We start from the raw sequence: 15,019 nt of genomic DNA on the forward strand, positions 1-15,019 counted from the left end.
AGGGACACAAAGCTAGGAGTGTTAGATCGACACCTGGGCTGACTCCAGAGCCGCGGTTCCTCTCTGCCCTTAGATCTGTCCAGATTCAGAGCCTGTCATCTTCCTCTCATCTTCACATAGTCTCAGTTATTTAGAGAAATTGTAAACATTTTCAGATGAGTAATTGCTTGTCTTCACTACAAAGAAATAAAACAGCTTGAACGTTGATTTGAGGGTGAGTCACGAAGGTCTTTAGTTAATAAATGATGAGGCATTATTTTTATTATCCACCTTGGAGAGCAGCTGATATGACAGGTGATGCTCTATAAACCTTGCATCACACAGTGGTGCCTCTTTATGCCTGTGAAATCACCTGTTCTAGGTGATGGTTGCAGACTCTTGGGTTTCCTGTCTCGTCTCTGAGTCTTGCTATCATCTCCTTGGAATCTCGTTCTGTCCCGGCACCAGGGCTTCTGCTCTGGACCTCTCCATTTGCAACCTTCCAGACTCTTCCTCTAGCTTTTAGAACTTCCTCCTCCCTGTTGTGAGCTCTCTTGATGCCTCTGGTGTCCTGAATAAGAAACTCTGTCCCTGCGGGACCTGCGCCCCCTTCCCCGCTGGGGGCACAGACACAGGTGCTTCTTCAGCTTCAAACCTGAGCCTGGCACCTCCACTGCTGCAGGCAGATCTGAACCTCATTGGCCCGCACGCTTCTGTCCTTGAGCGTCGGCTGCCCATCGCCCTGCTCAGTACCCTTCTTTTCCCTTTTTTTCCCTTCTAAATGCAACTCATTGTTGAAGGATCTGTTTAGGTCCCACCTTCTTCACGAATCTGACGGCTCTGGGTCCCAGCAGTCCTTTCTTTCCCTGAGGCCCTCACGCATTTATAGTCAATCCCATTCCATTCAGATGTCAATTCCTCTGCATTTGCTGCCCATGAATTGATCCTGGCTTTCTAAGCCGTATAATAAGCTCCTCACAGAGGCAGAAGCAAAGCCTGCTCATCCCTGGTACTGCTCCCAGCCTCGTCTGCATGATGCCAGGCCCACCACTGGAAGCTGTAAATACCTGATGGTTAGTTTTCATACCTGCAGCTCATCATGATGCTTCATACAGATCAGAAAAGCATTAACTTTTTGGTATTAAGATACCCAGCTAATGCTATCGGATCATGTTAAAGAAATTTTCATTGAAACTAGAATTAATAATGACATCCTTCCCCCTCATGGAGACCCAACCCAAATGATTTTCTTTATGATTACACTATTTTTAACCATTATTAGGCTCTGTGGTGGCGGCTTGTTGATTAGAAATGGAATCCATCCATGGGGGTCAACGTGTGATTGTCTGGCCGGTGCTAAGTGTAGCCAGAGGCACCCTACACCCAGTGGTCAAACCAAAGGCACACTGGAGTCAAATACCGTGATGTTCCTCTAAACTTAGAATCTCTCACGTGAGAATTTGTTCAAGAAGGCTAAACGAGACATCTATGGAAAAGCCAGCTGCCGGTCATCAGGGGTCATTCCCTGTGGTTTCAGGAGCGGGCAAGCCCCCCTCCTGAGGTCCTAAGTCTCTTGCATCCCTGCATTATTTTTACCTTATTTCCTACCTTTGGCCTTTGTATTTGGAAGATATTCTGTTACTCTGGTTCTAAGGATAATTTAGAAATCAAAACTTGAGCATAGATCTGATGATGACCTGCTCCAGCATTTTATCACGACAACCCAAGTTAACATAGTGTCTGTTTGGATTTTAATGACTAGGAAAAGCTAAAAAAATCACTTGGTTGGAAGCTCTTCGAAAGTATCTAATGAGGCTAGAGTTGTGCTTTCTGCGAAATGAAGCAATGTGATCCCTTCCAGCATTCCATGAACAGTTGTTTGAATCTTTTATCAGATTGGCTTTCTGCTCATGCGAAGGGGAGTAACTCTCTTTGTGTAAAAATGACTTGAAATTTAAATAAAAGTGACTTTAAAAGAAAATTAACAGGATGGGTACACCTGGATTTATGAGCATTTAAAAATAACTTGTACACTTAGGGAAAAAAAAGGAGATGCTTCCCTTGTTCTTGGAAGATTGCCTTAGGACAGACGTAAATGCTTGTGTCTTTGATTCAAACTTAGTTAAATTTGACAAGAAATGGGTTTTAGGTCTCCCTGGTAACTACAAACAGCTTTTAGTACTTTATTTCAGGAAAAAGTCTTCAGCCTATGACGTTCATTGGCTTTGGTACATGCCAACCTCTCTCTAGACACAAAAACATATCTCAGACCCAGAGCTGTTTTGGCAGCAGGCAGCGAGCTCAGAGCCGATTAGGAAGCACCGGCCCCAGGAGGCAGGGGTCTGACTCCTGACTGTACGTGCAAGAGTCAGAACCAAGCCCTTCCATCCTTGTGACTGCAGTGTCTGTTCCCTACTGGGAACCTAAATGTGTGTGTGTGTGCATTTCTTTTAAAGTTATGTAATTTGTTTATATTAATTTCTTTTGTGCTTTTGAAAGATGGCAGCCTCCCAGTCATAAAAAGAGAAACTAGGCTAGGTATTTCAAGCGGGAAGGGATTGAATAAAAGGATTTGGGTTTGAGCTGTTTTGGAAAGGCTAGAAAAGCAAGGAAGGACAGCTCCTGCAGAACCCCTGCCCTGCTCCACAGCATTTGCCCCTGTGTAGCCGGGGAGTGGTTAAAAGCACTGACTGTTGTCACTGCTACAGTTGGAGCCAGTGCTGCTGCCACAGCCAGAAGCAGAATCCCCACAACCTGCCTTCTGATCTTGCACCAGCGCCCCCTACTGGCAGAACCTAAACAGAACCCCTGCTGGCAAGGATTCTGAGAATTGTAGTTTCCACTCCTCCAGCATCTGAGATGCAAAACAAAGTATAGCGGACTGACAATATGTGGTCTGGATGGTATCATAGTGCTTTAGAAACTAAGTTATGATAGCACTTTAACCACTTAAACATTTATTTTATTTTATTTTACTTTATTCTATTTATTTATTTATTTGCGGTACGCAGGCCTCTCACTGTTGTGGCCTCTCCCGTTGCGGAGCACAGGCTCTGGACGCACAGGCTCAGCGGCCATGGCTCACGGGCCCAGCTGCTCCGCAGCATGTGGGATCTTCCCGGACCAGGGCACGAACCCGTGTCCCCTGCATCGGCAGGTGGACTCTCAACCACTGCGCCACCAGGGAAGCCCTAAACATTTATTTTAAATTAATTTTGTTGTGATACAAAATACAAAAAAATCCTTTTTGACAATTTCTTTTATGGGAGAGTGAAAAAGATCACTTTTTTTAAAATAAATTTATTTCTTTTTTATTTATTTATTTTTGGCTGCATTGTGTCTTTGTTGCTGCGCACGGGCTTTCTCTAGTTGCGGAAAGCGGGGGCTACTCCTTGTTGCGGTGCGCGAGCTTCTCATTGCGGTGGCTTCTCTTGTGGCGGAGCACGGCCCCTAGGCGTGTGGGCTTCAGTAGTTGTGGCTCGCAGGCTCTAGAGCACAGGCTCAGTAGTTGTGGCGCACGGGCTTAGTTGCTCCACGGCATGTGGTATCTTCCCGGACCAGGGATCGAACCCGTGTTCCCTGCATTGGCAGGCGGATTCTTAACTGCTGTGCCACCAGGGAAATCCAAGATCACTGGTTTTATATTAGAGAATATCTTTGTGTTTAAAGAGTATTTCGGGGTATTTTAATTCACGCAATTCGAAAGCAGCTAAGTATGTTCATAAAAGGATAGCTCTTGCTGGGCCTTGCTGTGTCATCTATGAAAAGCATTCCTCTATCTTTAGTTAACCAAGTTATCTGAAGCTCAGCTGGAGGATTTGAGAGGTTATATTTGACACTGGCTGACATTTTTCTGTGTCAAAATACTTTCTCTGGCGGTTAAATCACCTGTTTGACCTCTGAGATTTTATATACTTTAATTGCATCCTTTATATGTTTAATTCTATTGGGAAATTATTTCAGATAAAATAATCATCTGCAAGCTTACTTAAAATGAAATTGTTCTGCTTTGGAAAACCAGTACCTACACTGACAATAAATCTCTTTTAAGTTACTCCTACTATGCATATATGTGTATATTCTTACTTCTTTAATCTCCATAAATCTTTTCGGTAAGTCTATGAAGTGAGCCAGCTACTACTGACCCCAGTTTTTTTTTCCAGCTGTGTTAGTCGACAGGTCATTAGCTGTAGAATCAAGACAAGTCAGGTTCTATAAATAAATATTATTACAGTTTGCTTCTGAATCGGTATCTATAAGACCACTCACAATTCCTATTCCAACAGCATTAATTTTCTCATCGTGCTACAGTCTAGAGCAGTGGTCTTCACACTGAGGCAAGCATACCATTTGGAGGTGTGCAGAGAAAATCACAAGGTAGAGGGCCTGGCTACACTGAAGGGAATCAGTTTTCAGAGCCTCAACGCACATATGTCCAAAATGGATCTGTCTGAGGATATGGACATGATGAGGATACAGGCCTTTTCCTAACATCCTTCTCCCCCTTTGCGGAAGGACTCCTACCTCTCTTCCATCTTCCTATGATGTATTGACCTGGGGTTTTAAAACCTGTGGGGCACCAAACAGTGGGACAGTTTGGAATATTGGTAAGAAAGTAAATGACCCTAATGATTTGATTAAACAACTTTTTGTAAGTCTGGTGGTTTCCATTTCTTTCCTGACAGCAAGACTGTAGGAGTCTTAGATGGCATGTTGGTTAATAGAAAAGTTAAAAATAATTTTGATGATAGATTACTCTGTAAATCTTGGCACTGAGAAGGAAGCAAAAGAATTGAGTAACAATACTGTAACAAAACTCTCTCCATTCCCATTAATTTATTTATACAGACAAGTTTTCTTGGCACATAAATTTATAAAAATGAAAAACAGGAATAGAATTGATGTTGAGCCCTAACTCATTCTAGTAATAAAAAAACTTCAACCACAGATTACATGAACTAAGTGGAAAACCCCGGGCTTTTTTAACATTCTTCTAGAAAAGGGGCAGTGCATTTCCAACAAAATTTTACTCCTGAGTAATAATTCTTTTTCAAGATTCATCATATGTTATGTTTTTGTCAATTGTGTTCTAAAAGTAACTGTTATAACCCAATCAGAAAGGATTCTAATAGTTAGAAACATGTTAATGTTTCAGAAAAACATGTTAATGTTTTTGTTTGTTAATGTTAATGTTTCAGAAAAACATGTTAATTAAATATCAATTTATGTACATAATTTATTACATGCAGAAGTATTTATTTACCTGTCCATTAACATAATACACATGAACACAAAACACATTTTCTACAAAAAATATTAGGATACATGTATGTGGGAATGAAAACAAGAATTCAAAGAGAAAACAGATTAGCGTCAAATTTTAGGCTGTTGAAGAACTTGTTTTCACCGGATGGTGGTAGGCGTCACGTGGCTATAGTACTCTATCAGGCACAGTTGAAAGAACGATTGAAAAATGTCAGCCTTTGTCGTGTACTGAAAATTACATCCATGGCAGATAGCGAAACTGATGAAGAAGACGTTTATATATCACTGTAAAAATATCTGCGATACACTTAAAATTTTTATTTAAGGAGCATATGAGCAAAAATGTTTAAGGATCACTGGTCTGGACAGATGATCGGGTGTCTTGAGGGTAAGCATTGCCACACGTCTCTGTCTCCCATGTGTTTTCTTTGTTTTCCCAGTTTGACCTCGTGTGTGGCAATGCATGGATGCTGGACCTCACACAAGCCATCCTAAACCTGGGCTTCCTGGCCGGGGCATTCACCTTGGGCTATGCAGCAGACAGGTAGGCATGGGTGTGGCAGCCAGTTTACATCTAGAAAATGATGTGTACCTATGGAGAGGAAGATGTTTCATGTTGACTATTAGAAAACTATTCTTGCTAATTTTGGAAAAAAATCTGAATTCCTCCACTTGGGACCTTCATACCTGTGGGGCTGCACTAATTCCTTCCTTTGTAAGCTTCGTCTCCTCACCCCTTGAACTGTACAAAAGGTTGGGGCTGCTCCCCTGGGGTATGAATGCATCTGAGAGGAAACACAGAGCCGCAAGGCCGTGACTTCATGGCGGGGCCCACGGCTGGCTGGCTGGATGCCGTGGAGGTGATTCCATGGGCTTCGGTAACTCGCTGATCGCAGCTTGACTCGCTGATCGCGGTTTGATGAATTTAGTCATAAGGTCGCCCCCTTACAAATCTGTTTCATTTAATTAAAACAAATTTTTGTATTTATTCTACAAATTAAAAACTCTGCAAAAAAAAAAGTTTTCCAAAAACCATGAAAAGAATTTGATCTATTCTTGAAGATCCATAAATACACAAATACACCAGTTAGTGGCAGACACAAAGTGAGTGTATATATTCAAGACAGTCGTGCTCGCTCTTCAGATATCCCCGTTTCAGACATTATTGATGTAGGTTGTTGTACTCCTGTTTAACTGTTCCTTTATGCCAGTTCTCGGTATGAACAGACTTGCAGTGATTTAACAGTTCTCCGTGTCCCCCATGTCTGGCTCACTGTTGCTCCCAGCACTCCAGCCCAGCATCAGTGGGTCAGCGTGACCCTGCTCGCAGTGGGCAGGGCTGGGAGTGTCTCTTGCAGAGCTGAGAACGGCAGTTAATTGGAGAATTCAAGACAAAATGCCCCCAATCCTGTAGGCAGTTGGTGGTCTGCACTTGACCAGACCAGGACTTCAAAATGGGTAGCACCTTTGGTTCCTGTCCCTTCCTCTGTCGTCTTTTTCGTGTGTTGTCCCCCAGCCCTCCTCGGCATGTGACGTCCTCCTTAATCCTCTGTGTCTGGTGCTCTCTCCCTGTCTTTTATCTGTGTCTTTCCTACTGTTTCTCCTTACAGCCTTTTCAATTCATTTTTCCTTCCTTAATCTTCCGCACACAACCCTCTCTTTCCTAACTGGCTGCCGTTTGGAATTGAGTTACAGATTTTCACTATGTATTTCTTTCATTTTGTTGTTACTCTTCCTAATTTAAGCATTAGGTTTTGCTTCTTCGGCATGTTTCTCTTTCACAGCCAATCAACGTATCTTCAAACTAAAGTAACTTGACTAAAGGAGGGGGCTTTTCCTACCTGTGTTCCAGGAGGGGCTGAGCATCTGTCCTCAGATGTGACCCGGTACTTTGGGGAGGAAGACAGAGCTGTGAATAATGCTGCCTCACCTCGGGGCTGACCATCTTTCAGCTCCTTCAATCTCTTATGTTCTTGAAGGAAAGGACAAGAAGCAATTTAGTAGGTCCTATATCTGTGAGAGGAGAGTGGGAAGGGCAGAGAGTGAATTTTAAAACCTAGGTAAACCGAGACGACTTGTGTCTCTGGAGACTCTGAAGCAAGATGCTGTGTGAATTTGATGGAAATTTCTATGGGAAAATGTCTTTGAATCAAATCTCTCAAAGGTCGTTGATGACAGGGCTTCACCAGCCAATAATCTGGCTCAGCTATACTGAACCACTTAGCATCAGACTCTCAGAATATTGCCCGCGGTGACCTGTGTCTTTTGCCTAAGCGCTTTAATAATGGCTACGTAAATGGTGAAAGTAAAACACAAAACTTAAGAACAAATCACATTTATTGTGAACTTGATAGTTTGTAAAGAGCTTTCACATTAGCATCTCAGTTTGGTCTCTACAACCTCACTGTAGAAAAGATAAAAGAAAAAAAAACCACAAGCAAACAAACAAAACCTGCATCTTGAATTGTTTAAGGAATTCACCCAAAGTTGCATGACTTGAGCCAGAAGGCCAGGCCTCCTGGCTGTCATGACCATTTTGACTTCTTTCTGTCCCTTTCTCCTCTGACCCCACCCACAGAAATGCTAGGAAGTGTCCAAGCTGTGCCACTGGAGTGACTGTATGGGAAAAAAAACGTTGTAATGGAGAGGGTCATCTCTTTGGAAACTGCAATCCCAAAGGAAGCATTCCATGCTTTAACTTTTGTAATGTCATTTCAGAGGCATATGTTTTCATTTGCCCTGGCTTTGCTTTAAAACAAAGAGTAACATTTTCAGCGATCCTTGACATGGTAATAATGAACCTATAAAGGACACAAATTCTGTACTTAAACCTACTTTAACAACACTTGCAGTGAGAGTCTTCTCATTGTGTTGAAGAAAACGTTTAAGGTAATCTCATCCTTTCTCTTCCTCCAAAAGGTACGGCCGAATAGTCATTTACTTAATATCCTGTTTCGGTGTTGGCATTGCTGGTGTTGTGGTGGCATTTGCACCCAATTTCCCTGTGTTTGTGGTCTTCCGCTTCCTACAAGGCGTGTTTGGAAAGGGAACGTGGATGACTTGCTACGTGATTGGTAAGAGTTGGCTACGCCTCCTTGTCTGTTTGAGAACCAGGGTTAGGTGGGTGAGAAGTCCCGCTGGTCAGCCTTCCTCCAGCAAGTATGGCGAGGCTTCACTGCTGCCACGTTATTTCTGCAAACGGGAGGATGCAGGGGCAAGATGCTGACTCTTTAGAAATTAAAGTTCCATCTTGTTTTGAGAACCAAGTATGGACTCTCACCAAATACTGGGGTGAACCACTTTCTGGCACGGCCATACGGTTATCACATGGTTTCTTGCTTTGTTTTCTTAGAGACTAATCTTTAGAAAAACTTCAGTAGTTCCTTGAAACTTTTTTTTGTTTTTGGCTATTGCCATGTGGATTGTGGGATCTTAGTTCCCTGACCAGGGATTGAATCCAGGCGTTCAGCAGTGAAAGCACAGAGTCCTAACCACTGGACCACCAGGGAATTCCCCCTTGAAACATTTTTAAAGCATTTTCCATGTATTTCTGTGATACAGTTTGAGATAACATTGCTGTGCTCTCAAATATTATTTCTTTAATTCTATTCCTTCCGCACAAGTGGAGAACTTTCTGCCGTGCAGGAGATATGGCCTGAAAAGGAGAAGTTCATTTGTAACCCTTTGCTATCTTCCATACCTAGAAAGTTGGACGTCTGAGTGTGAGGAAAGAAAAACTTCTCTTTGCTCCGGGAAGGTCCTGGCTGCTACCTTTCCAGTAGTGTCTTGGGTGGGCACCCACTCAAAGTCGTGGTGGATTTGTGACCAGGGAAATACAAAACCTCCTCTTTGATTATCACCCCAGATCTGTGGGCTTCCACTCACTTCTGTTACTGCTGGACAGCCCCTCTTTGGGGTGCCCGCTTTGGGGACCCTTTGAAGATCTTTTTGTGGGCGAGGAAGGAGAGAGAGAGCTGGGGGGACTGACGGTTGATGGGTGGGGCAGAAGGGATAACTTTGGACTATGAAGCGTTTTTAAGGAGACCCCAGTCTAGGTGAGTTTTCCTGGTTGTGATCTTAGGGCAGCAATAAGGTAACATACGCCAGGATGATCAGAATGGAATTAGGGACAGATAGAAACAGATCAGCAGGAGGGGAGGGGAGGAAAGGATGCCAACAGTAAAATTCCTCATGTGATTTTCAAAGAAATATCACACAAATGAAAGGTCCACCCCTGTGGAGAGAATTATCACTTGATAGAAACTCTCTTGTGATAGTGAAAAATTTATCTGTAGAATCTAATGTCCATGATGAATCACCTAAAGAGACTGTAATATGCAAATCTTTAAAGACTGATAAAATCTAGCCACTTTATTATATTTATGTTTTGATACTTATAATTACTTTTCAAAATAGTCATCATCTAAGCTTTCCTAAAACCAACACATATGTTCTTTGTATACCCGGAAGGGTGCTGGGCTGGGTGTGTAGGAGGATGGCATATGCTTGTTGATAACGCAGAGGAGAGGGGGAGAGGAAGGGACCTGAGCTGTCTGAGAAGCACATCCCCATCAGGGCAGTGCCTAAGGAAGCTTCGGGATCTTTGAGAGTCCTGTATAGTATTCTAGCGCCGCTGATGGATGGACGTCACAGGTGTAACGTCTGTTTGTTTGTTTGTTTGTTTTGGAGCTGGTCTTGTGCTTCCCTAACCTCTCTGTTTGTTTTCCTTCAGTGACAGAAATAGTAGGTTCAAAACAAAGGAGGATTGTGGGAATAGTGATTCAAATGTTCTTCACCCTTGGAATCATCATTCTCCCTGGAATTGCCTACTTTATCCCCAATTGGCAAGGAATCCAGCTGGCCATCACGCTGCCCAACTTTCTCTTCCTCCTTTATTACTGGTAATGTGGTTTTGGTCATTATCAAATTCATTCTTATTCCGCAGAAATGTAGAATCTGTGCTTCCAAACCAACATGAAAACGAAGGCGAGATTTTCTAACATCTCCAGAATGGCTGTGGGCTTTGCGAATTTCTAGAGATTATTTATTGGTTTTTGACTAATAGTTATTATTAAATTCATAAAATTGAAAAACACCTTTAAAATAGAGTATGAATTATGTTTTATTATTTTGTAATCTTTTTATGAAAACTACAAGGCAACAGACCGTATCTGCCAGTATTTCAACACGCAGTTTAAATGCAGTGAACAAGATTTGCTTGTCTGTGTGTTTTATTAAGCAAACTAATGTGACTCAGGAATTCTCAGGGGAATAAGAAAATGTTAAGAGCATCAGAAAATTAAGTTATCGGAAAGCTACCGGTGTATGCATTTGACTCCTGTTAGAATGAACATATTTTAATCATCCTCTAATCTAATTTTAATAGATGAGCAAACCAGTTTATGTAAATTAGGTTCTTAACCTTTTCCTAAATGTTCATTAAATCCCAGTGTTTTTCATCTTTGTAGTTGAGGACTGTATATTCTAAGACAGCCTTCTTGCAAGAGCAATGTAATATTGATTACTTTTATCATGAGCAATAATTCAATTATCAAGTGAGCATTTTTTCCCGTCCGTTATAAACTTACAAAGATAATCTATGTTTCAGAGAGCCAGTTCTAAGCTCTCAGAATCTCCGAAACATGTATCTGATCGCAAGATCCATTTCAATAGAGAAATTCAAGTCATAAACTTTTAAGTTTTGAGATACGCAGGCATAACTCAAAAAAGACTTCTTCTCACCAGGGTGGTTCCTGAATCTCCCCGTTGGCTGATTACTCGGAAGAAAGGAGATAAAGCATTAAAAATTCTGAGGAGCATTGCGAAATGCAACGGGAAGTATCTCTCGCCAAATTACTCGGAGGTAATCTTGCATATTACTAGTAACAAGTATTGTTCAAGTGGGTGAATTAATGTCACTTATGCACATATTATCAAATATATGACTAATCATTTTTAGTTTGACTTTAAAAAAACCTTGGGAAGAATCATATGGTGTATTAAAGAAGAAATAATTGCAAAGTTGTACTAGCATTATAATTGAGGTGAATTGGTCATTTAGTCCATATTTTAATAGTTGCACCAAGTTACTTGAATTACTATACTTGAATCACCTACTATAGGCCCCATAGTAATTAATCATTCATTCATCTTAATTGGACAAACTATAAATCTTTTCTTGACATTCAATTTAAGTCTAAAGATTTGTCTTTAAATTTAGTCTTGGAAGTATTATCTCTGCCGACCAGAGCTTGGGCAGTAATGTAATATTTCAACCTTTAGACTTAGACAGGCTGAATAATCTGCCCTCCCTCCCTCCCTTCCTCCCTTCTTTCCTTCCTTCCTCCAGCAAAGGCTTTTTGGGTGCCTCTGTGTCACTGCATTAAGAGAAAAGGGGGCTGTGTATTAAAAGCTCATTCTTGTCTTTTCAAAGATTTGATATGCAGCCGAAGACATATGCATGTATTTGAAGCAACGCCTGAATAATTAGAGAATAACATATAAAAAAGATATGATTTTTGCTTTAGCTGCAAAGACTAAGGGAATGCAGAATAACAGAGGATTATTATAAAAGGAATATTTAAGAATAATTTTTTTAAATTTATTAAATTTATTTATTTTTGGCTGAGTTGGGTCTTCGTTGCAGTGCCCGGGCTTCTCATTGCAGTGGCTTCTCTTGTTGTGGAGCACGGGCTCTAGGCACGCAGGCTTCAGTAGTTGTGGCATGTGGGCTCAGTAGTTGTGGCTCGCAGGCTCTAGAGCACAGGCTCAGTAGTTGTGGCGCATGGGCTTAGTTGCTCCGCAACATGTGGGATCTTCCCAGACCAGGGATCGAACCTGTGTCCCCTGCATTGGCAGGCCGATTCTTAACCACCGCAACACCAGGGAAGTCCATAAGAGGAATTTTTAAATGTTTAATATTAATATTGCTAACATTGTTTTCTTTTGTAGCATTCAGTTTGTCTTGCTAGAAACGTTCTGATAAAAATGGGTTTGTGGGTTGTATTGTCAACTCCCCAGCTTCCTAGCTCCCCAGAACCTGGTCGGTTATTTTCAGATTTCTACCTTCTTCTTTCACTCTTACATTAAGGGACAAGCAGTAGGCTCTGTGTATACAAAGGTTTCAACTGACCAATTGTCACTGTTGGAAGTAGATTAATGATTTACCTTGAGGTTTACAGGTCATAAAATATATGGTAAAGATAAAACGTGATCTGTTCCAACCATGAAGACTAGTTGATCCTTGTCATTCTTTGACTGAGAACATTTGAGCTGTGCTTCTAGGGAAAATAACATCCCACTGCCCTCTCAGCTTGCTCTGGTCACACGAGCCATTGGTCTGCACAGCTGGATCAAATGAATGATACTTTGTACTCAGTTTTAATGGCCAAATGAGTATTTTTGCTATTCGTTCATCAGTATCCTGAAGACGTTGCATGTAGTCCCAGAGCTAAGCATGTGTAAGATCTAAATCAGGGTTTTAAGAGTGTAGAAAACATAGTGTGTGCTGATGGCTTATGAAGGAAGATGTTGCATTAACCCTGCACATTGTGTGTTACCATGAGTGTTGCTGAGACGCCAGAGGATGATTCCCAAAATAGCTGCTATTCCACATCCTATGAGTGTCCAGTCCGACACCCACTGACCCGCTTCGAATTCACGAGCAGGATAGAGATCATTTCAGCAGGGAAGTACTTAAATGCTCTACATCGTTGTGACTGTAAATGATCGGGAACTATGGATCCGATGGCTTCCAAGACACTTGAACTCTAGTTTTTAGCAGTTAGATGATCTCCATTTGAAAGTCAGGTTTGATCAGACTTCAGTTTCTCCAGGACTTCAGTTACTCTAGGATCCTAGCTACCGCTGTGGGCGTACGATCCTAGTGATAGGTGTTGTGATAGGTTGATGAGCCTCTTCAGTCTTTTTTTAATCTATAGGTTTTCTTTTTCTAGCAACTTTTTCTAGCAACTTCGGTGGAGAATGCTACGGGGTTTTCTCTCTGTTGAGTTTTCTGAAGTCTAAATTTCACTGATTACATCTCTTCGGATCCTTTAACGTGACCCTCTGTCTTGTATTCCCTGTGATGGAATACAGCTAAATATAACTAAATTGGTAGTTAGATCTAGAGTTAAGCAAGTTCAGGTTTGTCATTTTGGGCAAGACTACTTCATAAGTGGCTTTGTACATTTCCATTAAGAGACACCTAGTATCTCTGTGCCTCTCTATTCTTTTGTGATGTTAGCTGCCACTGATAATCATTGCCTGGATTTATTCATTCATCAGAGATTGCAGATTGACAATATTTCCATTTTGTCATTATTTCTTCATGTGTTACTGGAATACTTACATAAAGACTAACTTATCCCATCAACTGAGATGACTCTCACATACAGTTCCTATAGGAAAGGCAGGATATAGGCATAATTCTTTCTTTTCAAATTAGCAAATTGGTTGCCTGAATTCTCGAAGTGATCAATGCATTGTGGGCTGTGGGTTTTTTAAGCCTCATTATGACCTCCTGGATTTATACATACTGTGTATGTTTCAGTCTTCTGCAGTTATTGTTATTATCCTATTGATGCTCAAATTGCCCCCGTCTTTGGACAGACGAGGCTCATCTTTGCTGGTTCCTGAGTCCCTCTGCCACACCTCTGGTAGTTTCTGAATGCTTCCTTGCTCATTAGCACGACAACATTTTCCAGGCTTGTCTTGTAAGTTGCAGTCTCATGCTTGTAATCACCTGCTTCTCAATGGGGGCTTCAAGTTTTGAAATAAATGTCTTCAAACTGACCCTGTCCATCTCCAGCCTTTAAAAATTGTACAACCTAAGTAGAAAGGCAAAGTATTGTCTTTAAAAAGAGAAAGAATTTTAAAACGTAACGACGTTTAAAACACCTTGCTAATAGCTGAATTCAGTCAAATTATAGGCCAAACCATAGTTTTCTATTTCAGAGATATTAATGTTTCCACGGAGCATGGTAATGTGTGAAATCCCTCTTTCAATGCTCAGAAATACTGGTGGGTAGTGCAGGCATTTGACTTGAACTCCAGCACCAGCACCAAGGCAGGATCCTATTATGGTTTTGGGGGTAATGCTATCAATTACTCCTCTTTTGGCAACTCAAGGAACTATTGCCCATGTCAACAGTGGGACCACCAGGAAACCTTACGGTTCCACAGTCACCTCACACCTTCAGAAACCCTCCATTGCCTTAGCTGGTATCCCTGCTCTCTGGATATAATAACAGCAAGGCACCCATGCCCAAGGCTGGTTGCCCAATGCTCTCCTTACACTTTTCACGGAACCTCTCTTTGGTAAATCCTGACTTTTGGAAGAAGTTATTACCATGTAAATGACCTCGTCCCCCAAGACCTCTCCAATTCCCACCTCATCCTAGGGGTGCACATCCTAGGCTGCAGTGAAGCTAGAATGAATTAGAAAGAATCTGCTTGGTAGCAAAGCGGCCCTAGGAGATCTGGCAGGTCTACCCTCCTCTCATCACAATAGCCTCAGCTACCTCCCCACACCAGCCTGTTCCATCGCTGACACCAGAGGTGCTGCTCTATTTTAGACCCAAGAAGCAGAAGTGGTGGTGGGGTACCAGTTCAGAGCAGAAGCTGTAGAGGCATCACGAGTTTCTGACAGCTCTTTTGCTCTTTCCTTCTGCTACAAGAACAGCACATCCCAAACTGGAGCTGTTCCTTCAGCGTGGGTCCAGAATGAGAAGAGCTACAACTCGGAACAGAGCTATAGCAGCTGACCTACAGCTGA

At 41.9% G+C, this 15,019-nt stretch overlaps 1 protein-coding gene across 1 annotated transcript in view; it reads left to right on the plus strand.

Moving 5' to 3' along the window:
- Positions 1-15,019, plus strand: part of SLC22A3 (solute carrier family 22 member 3) — a gene marked incomplete at its 5' end in the record, with an annotated part of 87,345 nt that overhangs the window by 34,658 nt on the left and 37,668 nt on the right. The window contains 4 exons of the mRNA XM_082668813.1: positions 5,685-5,788; positions 8,164-8,318; positions 9,977-10,145; positions 10,990-11,107. Of these exons, the coding sequence (XP_082524939.1) occupies positions 5,685-5,788; positions 8,164-8,318; positions 9,977-10,145; positions 10,990-11,107 (546 nt within the window). The remainder of the gene's footprint in view (positions 1-5,684; positions 5,789-8,163; positions 8,319-9,976; positions 10,146-10,989; positions 11,108-15,019) is intronic.

Source organism: Grampus griseus, assembly GCF_964374135.1.
Source record: "Grampus griseus genome assembly, chromosome: 13".
NCBI classification, from domain to species: Eukaryota; Metazoa; Chordata; class Mammalia; order Artiodactyla; family Delphinidae; genus Grampus; species Grampus griseus.